General features: G+C 41.6%; 2 protein-coding genes across 2 annotated transcripts in view; one reads left to right on the top strand and one right to left on the bottom strand. All coding sequences in view use genetic code 11, as the record gives it.

Annotated features, from left to right (window-relative positions):
* Positions 1 to 343: 343 nt before the first annotated feature.
* Positions 344 to 9,945, bottom strand: EGR_10763 (hypothetical protein; the record flags this gene model as incomplete). The annotated part of the gene is made up of 6 exons (XM_024500012.1): positions 344 to 490; positions 4,422 to 4,501; positions 5,252 to 5,390; positions 7,949 to 8,046; positions 8,512 to 8,676; positions 9,900 to 9,945. The coding sequence occupies 6 exons, from the start codon at positions 9,943 to 9,945 to the stop codon at positions 344 to 346; spliced, it is 675 nt and encodes a 224-aa protein (XP_024345572.1).
* A 1,058-nt stretch (positions 9,946 to 11,003) lies between these two features.
* EGR_10764 (hypothetical protein) overlaps positions 11,004 to 17,549 on the top strand; it is a gene marked incomplete at both ends in the record, with an annotated part of 7,364 nt that continues 818 nt past the window's right edge. The window contains 5 exons of the mRNA XM_024500013.1: positions 11,004 to 11,199; positions 12,152 to 12,431; positions 13,879 to 13,924; positions 14,449 to 14,536; positions 16,819 to 17,102. Coding sequence (XP_024345573.1) covers positions 11,004 to 11,199; positions 12,152 to 12,431; positions 13,879 to 13,924; positions 14,449 to 14,536; positions 16,819 to 17,102 — 894 coding nt within the window. The remainder of the gene's footprint in view (positions 11,200 to 12,151; positions 12,432 to 13,878; positions 13,925 to 14,448; positions 14,537 to 16,818; positions 17,103 to 17,549) is intronic.

The following is a 17,549-nucleotide window of genomic DNA, read 5'->3' on the forward strand; positions in this document are numbered from 1 at the left end:
CTCTTGCATTATAATCGTGTGCGAAAAGTTAATACCGTATAATGGAATTTTTTGAACAATTAATGCACTTGACACACTTATATGTGGCCTACCTACTCAAAGTCATTTTTGCTTTTGCAGGACCAAGCAGAAAGGAAAGGGTAGGCTTTTCATCCCTATTCCTTTGCGTTAGTACTTTCACTGCCAATCATATTTGATGTGGGCAAATGTCAAAGGAAATGACAATGCACGTTAGTCTTGTTTGATGATCTTCCACCGAAACTGTACCGAAGAATAGGCGGTCAAAAGGGAATTGCAGCGTCAACGCAATTGACTGCACAATGGACTCCACACGTTGGTGGATTCATGTGTGTCGAATTGTAGCTAAAAGTCCACACAAATCACCATCAAAACGTCTATTATTAGTGAATGTTGTAGGTGTGTAGTTGGTTGGAATAAAAACCACTTTGTTTTTAAGGGTGACGCATAAAAATAAAATCTCGCGGGTACTCTATCTGTTTGAATGATTTTAAAAAGTTTACTAAGCATGGCTGTCTACTGCAAAGACTGATGAAATGTTTGTCGAGGGAACTTACTTCCCCAATTTATTTAAGGCTGATTTCTACATCTTTCGTGTATTCATCATGTTATGTAATGGGAATTACTTGTTTTAGGACACCGGAGGTATGTTATTCTTGTGCCTAGACCTCACACATTAACAGATGCTTAGAATTTCAGCGGTGTAAATGGTGCCTTCAGAGCCTTTCCATTGTAACGCTTCTTGTCTCCTCTGAAGTTGTGACAAGCCAAAGCCGTATAGCAGATCACACTACTTACAAACGTAGGGAAGAGCTGGCGGCTATCAACCTGTTCCAAAGGCCACGCCAGTGAGCGAGGACTTAAATACCCGCGTAGTTAAACAAAGCATCAAATCACCACGTTACTGTGACAACAGATACAATAAGAAATGAGTCGACATTTTTACAAACTAGTTAGCTATCTTGTCATGAGGTAGGTAGTCCGTAGAAGTAATCTGACTGCCTGCCTGCCTTTGGATAGCCTCTTCAGGACGCCTCCCCAAAGCCTGGAGCAGCGCCGTAAGCCCTCAACGATAACTTGGGAACTCCTCCACCTAACGTTCGGTTAATGCTTCATGAACCTGCCAATGCATGTAACCTCTTAAAGTGGGAATGATATCCATTTTTCTTCCTCAGCTCGGAAAAGGCTGCACCAGCAGTGTCGCCAACGGTAAATTTTATTGCTTCTTTGTTAAATTGTTGTCAATGTCATTTAAAGGGTATTTTTGTTCGAAAAGTGCTGGATGGAGCTTAAAATTTATCGCTAATTTTTTACTGAGCTCGGCATCTCACTTTTCTCCGCTAAGTGGAATTTAAGCCTTTCAAATGGTCTGCATTATCTCTCCAACCTTTTCAGCAGGAACTCTCAACTAGAAGGGTCGTGTGGTTGATGATTAAGAACATACCCGAGGCAGAGCAAACAATATCGCTGGAATTTAAGGTACAAACATATTTGAAAGTATGAAATTTACAAATGTTTGTGAATACGCTCTTTTCGATTAGGTCAATCCCTTATTTGCATGCCGGACTTGTCTTTGTGCATAAAAAGTGACTTAATTTTAATTTCTGCGGCAGAACAATGATATCGTGCGGTGGTTGGATTTTGATCCAAAGCACCTTGAAAGCGAGCCTGCTTCTCTGCCCGTGGATAGATATCTTGAGTGCGAAACGTGGTCAGGGAAGCCAGTGGTTGTGCCCAGTGAGTACGCGCGCCGTATCAGCTCCACCCTTGAGCTGGCCCAGGTGCTGCAGCGTAGGCCACGAGCCGAGGTCATTGAGGACTTTGTCGGCACCGGAGATGACGATCTCTCCGTTGGGGTAATTTTCAACACCGATAATAGAATAGCCCTGTTTAACCCCTATTTTCCACATTAACTTTCATTATATTTGATTGACGTGCTGTCTTTAAGGCTGGTGAAGTGATCTACCTCCTGTTCGAATGTGACAGTACCTACTTTATGGCAATGAACAAGGGTTTGACACGTGGAAGAGTGCCGAAAAGTGTGCTCAATGTTCTCGTTGCGCCTTGATGTCCACCCATCGGCTCTGCCTCTATTTCAAACATTACCCCCTCTATCTGTGTGAACTTCACAACACATATTTAATGACATATTTTTCCGTTAAACTAAGTATTCATCGTAAATAAACCTTTCTATCACCTCCAAAGAGTTAGCTTTCCACCTCATTGCTCTTGTCTATGAATTCGAATCATCAAGGCAGGAATAAAAAGGAAAAAAGACGAAATTTGCAGATACAGTACTTTAAGTTGCCATTCACTTTATTCCCAGTACATATGATGCCATAGCAAGTTTTTCTAATGCTTCTATGAGAGCTTGACTTTTTACTTTTTTAAGCAATCATTTGCTCTTGGGAAGATGGCGGTGGTGGTGCAAATTGTTTCCTCACTAAGGCGCCTGTCCGTATCCGTGTGTGTGTGTGTGTGTATATATATATATGTATGGATATAGGTGGTGAAAAGGCCAATTCGCCATTTCACTGTAGGGGTAATTGGGACAACTCTGGGAGTGTAGATTTACAGTTCTTGACTTGGTTAAAAATGATTGTAGTCGTCACATTTTCCCTCACATCACTCCACCCACCTGTGGTCTTGAGCTATTATTTCTGTATACACACACGGTAGTCTTGTAGAATGCCATCACCACCTAGCGGGTGTGTGCTTCACTTGAAAAAAAAAAATTAACTCCAAGCAGTGCCACTTAAACCTTGGGAGGGTAGCTAATTTCCCTTCAAAGTGCATCCATTGATAATTCGTTGAAAGAACTACCATATGCATCAAATTATGGGGATAGTAGTTACAAAGTGGAGGTCTGGCCAAGTTCCAATGCAATCCATCATTCGGCAGAAGCGTCTTGCCGTACATTTGTGCCTTTACGACGACATAAGGCTTTGCATTTCCCATTAAGTAAATTTTCCACCTTTATAATAAGTAAGCCTCATGCTCTGGCATTTTACTCTACAGGGGCGGTATTTTGATGGAATTAATGAATTTGTGTAGTAACATGGTGCTTCGTTTGGCTGCGTATTCAACTACACAGGCACTTCAGCCTCCGGAGGTCGTTCTCTTGCATTACGGTATAACCTTCAGTCTGTATTAATAACCTCCATGTCCTTCCGTAAATGGCATGTTCTCCTATGCCACTTTGGTTTATTACGACTGCATCTGGAAGCACTGGAATTTATCTACAGTATGTTTAAACCTTTATACAAAATCAAATTGTAGCACCTTGCCTCCTCTCCGGAGTCGCCTCTGACGAAGCACATAAACCTTACCCTCGCAATAAATACGTTGACAGAACAAGTAACCTTCTCAGATGCAAAACTGATGATTTTTAGCTGTCATCAGAGATCAGGTAATAAGTGTGGTTCAACTCGCTAAACTCAATGCAAAGCCCAACAAAGCATTTTGTCACTGAGGCAGCTCTGAATGAGTGGAGCTGATGTGAGTCAACTTACTTCACATTCCATTATGGCTTTTTTAAGTAAAAGTACTTACTACGACACGCCCTGGTTCGATTAAATGTTAATCTTTAAAATGGAGAAAGCTATTATGCCGAATGTGGATGTACCTCCAATAACGACATTTTAACAGGTGGGAGTCAAAGCAGTTGTCCATCCCACATCCCTTTCACACTCTCACTTGAAGTTTCTTTAAACGAAAAGAAATATATACGAAAAGTTTAGGTGATTAGTAAGTTGTTGAATCTATAATGGTAATGTCATTGCCTTTATGGAACACATTCGGTGTGGTAACCTCTTCCCTGGCTATGGGCGCGCATTTACGACTGACGACTATGCACCGCCATGGAAGCCCTGGTAACTCCACAGAAGTGTCATTTTTCATAATGACCTTCCACAGAGAGAGAAAAGGATGCCTATCCTCTACCGTCATTGTAATTTTAAAATGTAATGTGACCGTAGGGACAAATCCTTTCTTCATCTTTCTACAACATTAGCCTCAATTACAAATGCACCAAGTAGGCCTCTATTTTAAACAATGGTCCACTTTTGAAGTAATTCAGGCTGTACTGTCCCCCTCTACTGCAGGCAATGACTAATGCGAAATGCTAGACAGCTTCTGTGGTTAGTGAGGATGTCCGGTGAGGTCACTTAATGGCCGCTAAGGTGATGGATCCGCTACCCCGACCTGAAAAGCAGTAGCAATGCGGGTGTTAGAGGATTGTATGCGAAAATGCACTAGAGGGAGGTGAAGAGGCCCGGTCATTGTGTAATTGTGGTTAAAGCAGGTAATGGCACTGACAACATCAAACTTAAGTTATTGAGAAGATCGAGGTGCTTCGGCCACAACTCAGCTATGACACTACACGTGGTGCATTTTCTCCAAACCAATTTTATTCGTTGTAATAGCACAAAAAGAAATGATTTTAAATCCACTTTTGGCAGTGTCTTCGACCAGTTTGCTCTACCTCTTAAGAAGAAGGGAAAGGTTTTAAAGACTGATGGTACTAACCGCGCAGTGTCAAGGTGTTCTAATACCTAATGCAATGTTATCTATCACTCGAGGTCAAATGGGTCAAGTGCTCGTAAATTACACATCACAAAGGCGCATTCGGGAATCCCACCAGCATTGGTTGCCCCGTGTGTCGGTGTTGTGTGGAGAGGTAGACGATTGTCAAAGTAGCTGTCAAACGGGAAAGCAATGAGGGAAAGAACATTTCTCTGTTAAGCAGCTTTGCGTAGACAAATGTAAGAGTTGTTTTGGGTTGCCACAATGGCCGGAATAGCCGTCCAGGAAATCTATTCACCACAAGATTTGTCACCTCACCAGGCTGTGAATCAGAAAAGGCGCTCGAAACCGTAATCCTCAATCAGCAAAGTCTCAAAGTAGTGACCCTCAAGTTTTAGACTACTGCACAATAGGAAGGACGAAGCATTGGCTCATGGTCAGACTTGGCCTTCGGAATGGTCGTAGCCACTCTGTTGGAAAAACACAATTTAAAATTGAGACACGCCGTGCCGCACGTTCCATTTATAACTTCGATGCAACGGAATCGGCATATTTAAGGTTGAGGCATTTCCATCACTCCTTAGTAAAGATTGGGGAAGCATCTTGCCCAATTATCACATCTTCCTCTCAATCCATCCTGTGTCCATTCTACAACCATTTCATCTACCCTTTCCACCACTAAGTATTCAGCGCAGTGTTGCAATTTCACCTTTGTATGCAAAACTGATACAAAACAGTGCATTGTTAAGTGGTGAAAAAAAATAATTTTGGGAGTAGAATGGTTTTAGCAGTGACAAACATGATTGCTCCTTCAAAGTAAAGGCGCCTAACTGAGAACGTCGTTTCGCCTACTTCAAATGATCGTATTGTGTGCAAATCTTGAATAGCCAATCACATGAGGCCTGTACTCAAATCAATTTCAGTAGCGTTATTTGCTCTGCTTTCACACAAGTAAGCCTCGTTATCGACTTGACGCAGCAGAGATTAGTTAGTTTGCTTAGAGTGAGATGCACAAAGCAGAGAGATCATAATGAGAGAAATGCAAGATAACTTGGAGAGCAATGTAGACCACATTCTTACACTTCGTGAGTATGATTGGTGGAAGATTTGGCTGCAATGCTAGTGGTTACTGCGCAAGCAGAGTGCTTGAAAGCGAAAACAATGGCGGAGGATGGTATGTGCAGAATGGTGGGAGCTAAGGCAATTGAGTACAAAATTAGGAAGTGATGAAGAGCTGCTTAAGGTCAATCGTTAAAATTAATGAGTTGTCAACCTACTTATCCTGCACGTTTAGCATTGTGCTAATCGGGAGAAGATACGTGTGCAAGGGAACAAGACCCTGTTTATCTCTCGCACTAGATAGGCGTGCAAAGAAGCACGCTGGGCAGGTGGCCTTTTTTTAGTCAACACACTCACCTGCAGTGTGCGTGCATCCAATGATTGGCCAATGCAGCCTAGACTGGACTGATTTAGTCGGTGGGCATAATCAAGCTTACCTACCAGTGTCATCTAATATATCTTGGACTCAGAATGCCTGATAGGGCACTCAAATCCCAGCTGAAGCTATATCTGTTAATCAGGGGGAAATGACTGATTAAGAGGCGGTTCTTGCATGGTTCCCACAAGCGACCACGAGAGAGGAAACTTCTTGGGTGTTGAACGCTAATGGTTTGTATAGGGATTAAAGACTACTGTGTCAGTATGCTTTCCCTCCTTCGACATCTCAAGTTTCTCCGTTCACTTTCTATGCCCACATATGTGTGCGTCATTTTGTTTTCGTACGCTTTCTGTTTTTTTTTTTCCGACTGTCTGCTCTCCTGTTCATCAATATTCGCTTATCATCGAGCATATCTCCATACATCGTTTTTGCCGATAACATAATTCGAATATGTTAACTGGGGAAATCACTTGCCTTTGAACCCACTCGTCACTCAGTGGGGCATACCTGAGTCTTTCAGAAGTGCCAGTTAAGCTTCAGGGCAAAAATGGAACTTGTAGGACATTTTGAGAAAGATATGCGTTAAATGGCTGCACTCCAACGGACATTTTACGAAATCATCGCGGACTAGCTTAGTAGTATCGACAAGGGACGAAAGGGTAAGGATCTGTGTGGTAATAAACGCCTTATTGCACTCCACAATATGAGCATGAGGTAGAAAACTGATTCCATTTCCTTCATTTTCATCCTGTTTCAGGGACGGGGTGGGATTACTACCTTATTTTAGTCGAGACCGATGCTTATCACTGAAAGGCATACCTATCTAATGCCGCATGGGCATGATATTTGCCGCTGGTAGCTGTAGCAGAGAACTTAATCATTCCTGCCCTTCACATCTTCTCCACATGCGACACAATTGCTTATGGTTGAGCAATGTGTAATGGTTACTGTTACTACCGTTAGATTGCGGGTGTTGTGTTCGGATATGAGGCCGTGTCAGCATGACCTATTGAAGCTAGCGGTGGCTTGTTCCCTTACAAAGACTGGCCACTCCTACGTCAAATCTCTTCATGAGCGCCATGACAAATTCAAAAATCGAGTCGAAGTCTCTGGGCTGACTCTTATCAATCAACCTAATGGCCGATATTTAACAGTATCTCTTTTTCGAGTACTCTTGTAATCCCTTGATCGGGACTGGGAGGAGTTTGAAGGGATTGTCGTCCTCTTGTGCGTCACTCGCACTCCAGCACATTCCATTCATGCTGTGATCGTGGTAGAACGAAATAAAATAGTATTACAGGGACAAAGCTTTGCAGGTTTCTAGTGCCTTTGTGCTGTTTCAATACCTTTTCCTTAGACCCGATAACACATTGGGGCAAGAGCATTCACAGTGTGTAGTTAGTAATTGCCCCGTTGAAAATAGGTCACATAAGCCAAATCCATTAACCACTGCTTAGATGATAAAGCATGACAAATGTCGCATCTAATTGTGCTGCATCCCATCCCAGAGGTCTTTTGGATAGTTGAAGACGACAGGGAATTGTCACATGATCAAGAGTTGGGAGTGGCTTCATGACCTACCTATTTTATTCAAATAATTCGTACCTTTAACCACAGAAGCAGCAATCAGATAATTGTTTGACTGTATTTTAGTGCTTTCCAACGAGCTGCCCCAACTTACCTCCTATGAATGCATACTCAGCTACGTGCTACACGAGTAAGCATGCGCACAATGAAAGATGAGTTTGTGCACCTACTCTTGTTCCCTTTATCCTGGTCAGTGTTCCCAGTGTGGGTGAATTTCCGGTTAGTTTATTTAGTGTTCCCTATTCTTTTAAGATTGTGGTTCTAGTTGAGGAGTATCATTTTCGATGAGAGTTGAGAACCCTCTGGTTAAAGACCAAATAGCGTTGACATTTGGGCAATGAAGACGTGGAAAAAACAAATATTCAGGTTCCATCGTTTTACTGACTTTTCAAATGATGTACCTGTCGGATGTATAAGGGCTATGCATTCATCTCCTTTCTTGATAGATAGAGGTAATGGAATGGTTATTGCGTAATTTGCTGATTAAAATAGTACAGAAAGACTTCTGTAGTTACTATATTTGCTATAAACTATACTGAAATTAGCTGTTTATTCAAATTTTAGCCTTAATTAAGGGATGTATAGATTGTATGTTAGGCATAAGTGTTTCTCAAGCAAACAAGCCTGACTGCAGCCCAACGATGGGAGCAAAAATTTGTTGTTACGTCGGTCATTGCACTCATCTACGCCTGATTCGGTGACTGATAAATAATAAGTAGGCTGGCAGATAAATGGGAAGGGAGATGGACAGATAGGTAGATAGTGCCTTAAAAAGATCCAGTGTTTCCAAACTTATTGCTACATTTAAGGGAGAAGGGGTTAAATACTTGCTGCTGAAACAAAAGGGAGTAGTAGTTGGAAATGCGACGGCCGCCCTCCTAATTTCTTCTTCTATGCCTACTACAGTTTGTAACATATATTATGCATGCTGGCTGCTCCTTTACAGTTATGCTGCCCCTCCCGATTTATCTCATTTACTTTTAACATCACATCTCTTTCCACCGCTGCATCCACATTATACACTTTCTCTGCCCATTTTTTATTCTCCATTCCAATGCCTTTCAATTTTGTTTGCTTTTCTATCGTTGCGTCTGTGCGTAATCCAGTCTCTGATTATGATTGAGTACTTTGGTTTAAACTCTTAAATGCTTTATTTTGGCATTGGCTAATTACCAGTTGATCGAGGTGCACTAAGGTCTCTTTGCAATCTCCTGAATCAAGATCCGTTCCGACGTCGTTGATTTGGAGGATGTTTCTCCAGACACGAGCACCACCCACAACATGTGAAGTGCCCTCATTTAACTCACTCCACTAGTAGTAATTGACTGCATGACATTTGTCACATTCTCCTGAAGTAGACCTGGAACGAAGCAGCTTGGGTCTGGCCTCTTCCATTCGCAAAGCACAACATATCCCATAAGTTGACACTGGCGGCTAGCTTATGTCCCGTTGGAAAAGAGCTGTAGCTCGTAAAGGGGATTGATATACCTGACAAAAGATGACACTTAAAGGAGTATTCCACAATTCGGTATGAGTCGTTCTGTCAACTCCATATTTCTTATTGCCTACCATCAGTGTTCTCCCTCGCCACGTTCGCGGTGCTACGATTTAAAAGATCAAAGTTTGAACTTCATTTGGAAAGGGCCATCAAAAAGGGAAATATACATATCAAAATTGCACTTTCTCATCTTGAAAGGGAAGATGCGTAGCATCAAAGTGGATGCATAATCTGCCACGCAACTTCGTCACACCACAGGTCATGTGTCAACCACATGTGCAGAATGAGACATTCTTCAGGCCAGTGGAATGTTCACGGAAATGACTGCCTTTGCCGCAATACACTGCGGTTCACTGTCAGAAGGCCACGACCGAGGTTCTGACTCTCACCCACGTACAGATGTGCAATCCTCGTTGTAGTCCTAACAACAGCAAGAAGAAGAGTCTCCTACTCACCCACTATGCAAACCATCACGGTATGCACTGCGATGGAAGTCTTCGGTGTGCATGAATATTCCTGCATTAGCTGCTTGGTCCATGTTTGCGAGAAATTTGATGCATCATTACGCGTCGCCACATGCGCATGTACGCCGCACCACAATCGTCTACCATCCTCATTACCGCTGTTTCATCTAAACCGAGAAATGACAAGCGCACCATCAACAGGCACTGGTCAAGGCTAACAATTAGCTCCTAATGGTGCAAGTCGAATGCTACATACAATAGAGGCTCCATTTTGAATTGAATACCAACTCAGTGAAGAAAATGGAGCAGTGAAGCAGATTGTTTACTCCTAATCATGCACACATCTGATCACCGCTATGGCAGGAATTACTTCCATGTTTAAATCCACTTACTTCAAGTACATCCTTTAATGGCATCACAGTGCGATGCTTGTCTGCATTTCTGTCTACTTCGTCATCATTTTAATCGCATCGTCACTCCTTCTGATGGCAATTGGGGATAAGGAAATGCCGTCAGCGTGGAAGGCATTTACGATTCATTCTAGAGATGACGTTTGATGTAATGTGTAACATTTCTTGAAGTCGAATAGCCCTACACTTCTATAGCATCTCGCGTTGCCGTCCTTTCGCTGTATGATCTGATGATAAACCCTTCTTCTTCCCCCTCCTCCTTCTGCGTTCAAGCATCTCAATGTGCAGTCAGTGAAGCTGCAAAGGGGTCTCTCGTAGACTCAAACTTCGACCTTGTTGTCGTCTATCCATATCTCTCTCTGCTACCGACTTCCTCTGCATTCTAGCGGTTCTTTTGCTTGCTCTCATTGCTTCGTTACAAATTAATCACTCGTTGTCTGTTTCCCCGCATAGAATAGTGTAAACTAAGGCTGAGCGATATGACAAATTGTTTTCCGACTCACACGAATTGGCATTTTCAGAGTTTCAATGCTTACACTGCAGAGAATAAATCACAACAATAGATAAAAACGGTCTTTATACAAACGGACAAAGTCGTGCAAGGAAGGAGACGTGGATCTCTGTTGACACGGTCATCAAACAATAAATACGCCTTGAAATTGGAACAAGATCATCCTTTGAAGTGATCATAAACTGTGGCAGCAAGGGGAAGCATGCTCGAAATTCTGCTTTAGAAGCATGCCCAAGCTTAAATGGAAAGCTTAAACACGAAGGTGTTTGTGGAATTGCAGACACGTTAAAGAATATTTAACAGTGCCCAAGTATCGACATCATCTTCTTGTCACACCCCCAACTTGGCAACTTCTGGTAGCACCATCGAAGCTCTTGTTGGTTGCACTTCCATCCCTTCTTTGCGTTCAACTCTCCCATAAAAATACTTCGGCTTAGGCTGATCTCCTGCTTACATGCCAATCATTCTACTTCATAACTATTATTAGGGATACGGAATGAAATGTTCTCCATGCATTTGCACACCAGGATTGTGATAATTCACCCTAGATATTATGAAATCACTCTCCGTTTTCAGTTGCGGGTTAAAATATCAACACATGTGTGTCCCACAAATAATTTTACAAGTAAATAGCAAATTCACATGCAATATCAAACAATGGAATAAAATTATGCATCGCAGATTCAAAATAACACTTGACCTAGAATTAGCCTTCCTTCACACACCATATTCTGCAGTTCTGACACTTTGTAAGACAATTTGGCTTTTCATTACCTCGGCCATGGTGTCACATGCTTCCTTTGCTGTTCTCTACCAAATCCACTTACCGGTACAACCTCGAATGCAAATCATGCCACTCAGTGACTACCGAGCACCGGCTCATCAGCGACATTATTCCACTTTGGAAGTACAGCTACGCTTGCTCGAAGCTGATGGTGTTAGAAAGGCGCAAGTGGGCTGTCATGCCTATGTCATTACCTATGTGCTTGTTTACACTTGGTTGACCTTTGAAGTGGAAACATTGGAACTATTGCTGCGATTCATTCAGTTTAACTTATTTTTCCCTTATTCGTTGGACACGCTAAAGCATATCTGAATGGACACACTTCGATTAATGAAAGGAGAGAAGAATTTTTCAATCGCTGAATAGGCACTGTACTACCAGATCTGCAAGATCTAGTCTGTGTACATTCTCAAAGGGAAGATGATAGCCTCCATCGATTTGGAATAACTTACTTTCTTTATTACGTTGACGATGTCATTGTTATGAGTGACCATTCTTAGCTCCCATCTGGACTAATCAAAAATGATAGCCGCAAATCGTGGCCCATCTTTCCCCCATTGTTAGTCAGGAAGCCATATTCCGATGAAAATGGCATTCACTGAGGATTATGCTCGATGAACATTTCATTGGGAGCATAGAATCGAGTGACATTTAGAAAAGTTCTTCTGGCACCTACCTTGAATGCGTCGGCACTATGCTCAGGTAAAATTGTACCTACACTGACATAGTGGTGTGGGATGAGAGCTAGTGTGAAGTTGTTGAATTTTATTGTCCCCATGTTTACTGTCTTGCCAATATCGACCATTGTTTTGGCTCCGAGAATTTCAGCCTCTGATTCAACATCCCCGTTGTTGAATTGTTTGTGTCAGTGTCGGCTGCTCGTGTGGTTGTTATTACAAGTGAGGCATTCATTTTAGGTGAACCGCCAACTTTTGCTGCATTGTCGGTGTTGTCACCGAATACAGCAACATTGAATATTAGCATAAGAAACACCCCACAGAACTTCCTGTCGCTTCACTTTTATTCCACTCAATCCAGTAGTAAATGTCAATACTTAGATGCCGTATCCATGGGTAATGGTTGGGAACCATACTTCATAATTCATCCCAATTTCCGCAAGCTCGCACAGAAAGACAAAGCTCCACTTTTTGGTGCATTTAGCTATAATTTAATGCAAAATTCAATTTTTTATATTTAGTACTATTTTATTGTCCACTGACAGGTAAATTTCCTGAGTGTCGTCAGGTCGCTATGCGTTCAGCGTATCATAATGAGCGCACTCTGATCTGAGGAAGTGAGAAACATGATGCAGCGAAATTCACCATTGCGTAAATGAAGATGATATTCGGCGGAACGCAGAATCAATGCTGAAGTTCGGTTCACTGATGCCGTGTTTACTTAAGGGCGTTTTCTTGCGTCGTCTAACCATTACTTAGCTGCATAATGCTGGATTAAGTAATAGCCGGCAGACTACTTAACACAATGAGTAGGAATGCAGTGGATAGAGGCTGTTTTATTCATTACTAGTTTGCTTTACTACTTTCCCCGTGATACAGGCACTCAACTCTCGACAGACCACACTTCACTCGACGACCCGGTCTTCGGGTCATGTTAGTAGTTCCACAGTTTTTCTCTAAGTTTGCAACTTTATTTTCTGCCGTAATCCTATGACAATTTATCACTTCAGGCAAGACTCAAGCGATGTACAATTTTTGAAAGCAACACGATGACTGGATCTGTTAATTGATGAAGGGTCTAACTGATGATTAGACTTGATTAAATTAATTGCCAAAAATACCTATAATGTCAATCTTGCCGCCGAATTCCAAGATGAGGTTGATTTAAAGTCTTTGCATTTTTAAAATATCAAATCATTTTTTTGCTTAATCGTGTGAGTATTACTGTTTGGTGAGACATATCTCTCCAAACCTAGTGAGGGAAAGACATCCCAGATCTATGCGTCAATACAATCTCAAATCACACAATGCACGGATTAATTTATAAAGAATTTTACCCTAAGGAGCTTTAAATGGTCACACCTAGGGACGAGATTAAGTCATGGAAATAAACTTGTCTTGGGTGTGTTCAGTGCGGTTATTTGTAGATGACCAGCAATATCACCACAGTCCGCTCTGTTGCACTGCATTTTGTGCGTACGGATTTTTAGAATTCCCTGCGTTATGCAAAGGCATTGTTACTAACAGTTGAGCTCGAATGCGAGAAATTACTTACAAGATGCGTTGCATTGTATCGTATTAGGATTAAAGCTCGATGGAGTAGACCAGTCAAAACGAGTATTTTGAACAGTCCTTACAGTGGCATACGACGTCAAAAGGTTGGCATTTTGAAGAGAATGAGAATGGGGCGAAGTTAAATGCTAGCCGTACAAAATACAATGCCTGTTTTATTTGTATTTTAGTTTCAACCATATTTTGATGAATTTAGGCAAGGCTGCTCTCCCCTGGTTGTTCTGTAATTGTTATGTGGCCTTGCATGAAAGCAACCGACCCCGTAATGTGTGTAGCATAAGTTGTGTCATTTATTTATCAGCTGCCTTTCTCATTTAATGAGTAATTTCCAGAGTGCGCCGTTAAAAATGTCATCCGGCATAAAAAAATAACATTTTGATTAAAGTTTGTTGCAGCCTTAAATTGATTGCTTTAATTTGGGTTGGCTACAGTAAAAATCTGGTAAATATAAAGGTGGCCCTTGTGAGATTTTAGCTACATAAATGATTACTGCCTAATGCACTGACCACGTTTTGATTAATCAAAGAGTTAGTGAATTTTTTCATTAGTTCTTTTCTCCCCCAAAATGGCTTGTTTGCAACTGGATGTAAAGGATCTAATTCTTGGCATCCAAATTTATTGTCACGCAGGCCAGTTTTACTTACCTAAATGCGAGAACATTGCCTATTTGACGAGTAATTCTTCTTTGCTGGCGCAAGAATTTTGTCTTTTCAGAGTTGCAGCTGAAGAGTAGAAGTTGTGAACCCCTAAGAACGACAAATTGGATTAAAGTTCCAAAAGATCATCCCGCTGACATTCAGAGGATATATTGCACGATTTGACAATAAAATGACGTGTAATAACATTGTTTCCCAGAAGTATTGGTTTGACAGACGAGGCTAATCTCATTTGCTGCATTTGCTTCACGTAGTCCTGCTACTCATATGTCATGATGAAGTGCGTAAAAGCGAAATCAAAAAATAAAGCTATTTTGTCCATATGATTTGATAGTAGATGAAACACTTGTGATTTTTTACAGTGCATCATTTTTTCTAGTGGGCACTTCAGTAGAAGGTAAATCGAGGTATGTCTGCAGTGCTTCATCACTTTAATTTAGCGTTAACCAGATATGAGCTATTGCTGGCCAAAAGGACAGGTCACAACTTGCCAGCCCTGATTAGTTTGTTACATTAAGGTATTGATGTCCTGCTCCAGTGTTTAGGTCATAGCCTGGGGAATACAAAAGACTAGGTTGCTCTCACAGTACGAGGTCTCATTAAGGGGCCTCAATATTTGGCGTTGCGTTGCGGCTTAACTAGGTGAGTTCAAAATGGTGGAATGTACAATTTGTCGTTTAAGGTGATGTCCATTCACTCAGTAAGGATTAAATGTTTTCCGAAAAATTCGCTTCGTGGAAAGAAACGCTCCATTTACCTACTTCGAAAAATGTCCTCCTCAAAGGCTTTCGTCGCCGTAGATTATTTAATATAATATGCGATATTTTGGTAATTTGTTTTCCTTTTAAATTACGCGGTCAAGTTCGTCTTCGCTGGTCTTTTTTCTGCTCCGGATCACAAACCCTGGGGTGTGACACTGGCCTCTCAACAATCACCTGCATAGCAGTGCTTCATCACTTTAATTTAGCGTTAACCAGACATTAGCTCCTACTTACTGAAAGGACAGGTCACAACTTGTGAGCCCTGATTAGTTTGTTGCATTAAGGCATTGATATCCTTCTCCAATGTTTAGATTACTACCTGGGGAATACAAAAAAAGGTTACTCTCACAATACGAGGTTCCATTAAGGAGCCGCGAATTTTTACGTTGCGTTGCTGTTTAGCTAGGTAAGTCCAATTTGGTGGATTGCAAAGTTCGTCCGTTAAGGTGGTGTTCGTTCGCTCAGTAAGGATTAAACATTTTCCAAAAATTCGTTTCGTGGAAAGAAACGCCCTATTTACTCACTTCGCAAAATGTCCTCTCTCATAGGCTTTCGTTACCGTAAATTATTTGATTAAATATGCAATGATTTGGTAATTTGTTTTTCTTTTAGGTTATGTGGTCATTTTTTTCTCCACAGGTCTTTTTTCAGTACTGAGTAGCAAACCCTGGGGTGTGACACTGGCCTCCCAACAATCACCTGCATAGCTTGACATGTTGCAAATTCGAAGAATATTGGCGATGACACCAAACGTGGGGCGCATTTAATTGTATTGGAGAAGAGGTCAAATTTTAAATTGTTTGACACTGAGCGAAGAGATGGCGACGGTGTTAGCCCTGTTATGGAATGCAAAATCTCACTATGATTGTAGAAGAAGATGTGACCGGTCTATCCAGCTGCCCACATGCTCGCATTTAGAATAAATCCGTTCCCCTCAATCTCAAACAACCTCATGCAGATGAAAAATAAAAAAAGTCCGACTCGAACCAAAGTTATGCTAAAAATTAGTTTTTCAATCATTAAAAAAATTTGGTTTTAACTATTTTATTAAGTTTACAAGCAAATCTACTTAACCGTCCTCATTCTCAGAAAGGGTGGAGATCCGCCGAGGCAGCCACCAGTGCAGGACGAGACTCGTGGATCCCCTCTTCCCAGGTTGATTCGACTTCGACAAGTCTATTAGGATACGTAAATGAGGGAAGCAAGTACAGTGTTTAAGGAGATGTGGGCGCGGAACCGCTCCCGGGTTATAAGACGCTGATGCCTCTGCCACGAGGTTCGATTCGTCTCTCCACCTCCTCTCTAAAAGGAACATTAAAACAACATAAGCATCACACATGCTTGCCGCTAAGTCACTTAATATTTGACGGGACTGGCATTCATATTTCCTTCATTCTAGCATGAATTTAAATGCCTAAGCGCATTTCAAATTTTTATACTCATTTTGCAACATGGATTGAAGATAAATGGGAAAGCTCACAATACGCGGTGATGCCCTAATAAGGTTTGTACACTTCATCGGTATGGCAAAATTTGAGCTACCTTATAGCGCTTTCTATATGCACGAACATGCTGGTGTTTTAAGAAGTACAGAACTTAACAGGGAACTAGAAGAATGGGTATGCGCGAAAAAAAGTTTCACAATTATTAGAATGCAGACCACTTTTAGGGTGGTAAACGTTATGAGAGGAAATAAAAATGTGTAGCTGAGATATCCATTTAAACCATTTCACAATGCAATGAGAATCGTTTTAAAGGAATTGGAAGACCCTAGCTTTACAAAAGCACAGATGCACCAAAGAAATATTGTCAAATATAGCTGACAAAATTGACACATGCTCATTAATATCTGCTACATAAGTTGGCAAAATCTGAAAGCAGTACCCACACCTTAATCTAAAGATTTAATTCTTTGTAGTTCTTCATGTAGTGATTATCACTTTTGCTGCATTTAGAAGCAAACTTTCAGCATCATCAACGAAGCCTTTGAAAATAATAGCCAACAGCACAGCACAAATAAATTCGGAGAGCAAAACTACAACAGCAACAGGAGCCTCACAGACTTCAGCGGCATCCAGTGCTGTGGATAAACTCACAGCAACCACAATTACTGCCACACTGGGGCATTTCCCAACAAAAACGACAATAACAACAGACACAATTGAAACAAGTAATGAAAGGGCGCACAATTCTAATTATATGGTCAACGCCAGCGCAACCGGGAGATTCACTGACCACACCAAAGTTCACTAGAACAGACAAGACTATAGAATGCGCAATCAGGGCAAAATCAACTCAGTTTCGAGCCATAATACAAGCACTCTAGCAGAATCAACTACAGTGGGCTATTGCAAACGCTAATGCCTAAGATAACGGGAGCATTAGAGACTACATAAATGTCCAATGGGATGGATAAATTCACAACAGCCGTAAACACTGCCACATCAACTTGGATTGTAACTGCAACAGCAGGGGTACACTAGCACCAGCTGCAGTAAGCTCTGCTTTAACCCCAACCACAACAACGACAGAACTAACGCCGCCTTCTCAGTCTCCAACAGCTTCCTCTGGAACAGGTAATCCCATAATAAATGCAAGCGTAGCAAACTCATCACAGCCTCTAACAACAACAACAACAACAACAACAAC

Source organism: Echinococcus granulosus (assembly GCF_000524195.1).
Source record: "Echinococcus granulosus chromosome Unknown EG_S00265, whole genome shotgun sequence".
Lineage (NCBI taxonomy): Eukaryota > Metazoa > Platyhelminthes > Cestoda > Cyclophyllidea > Taeniidae > Echinococcus > Echinococcus granulosus.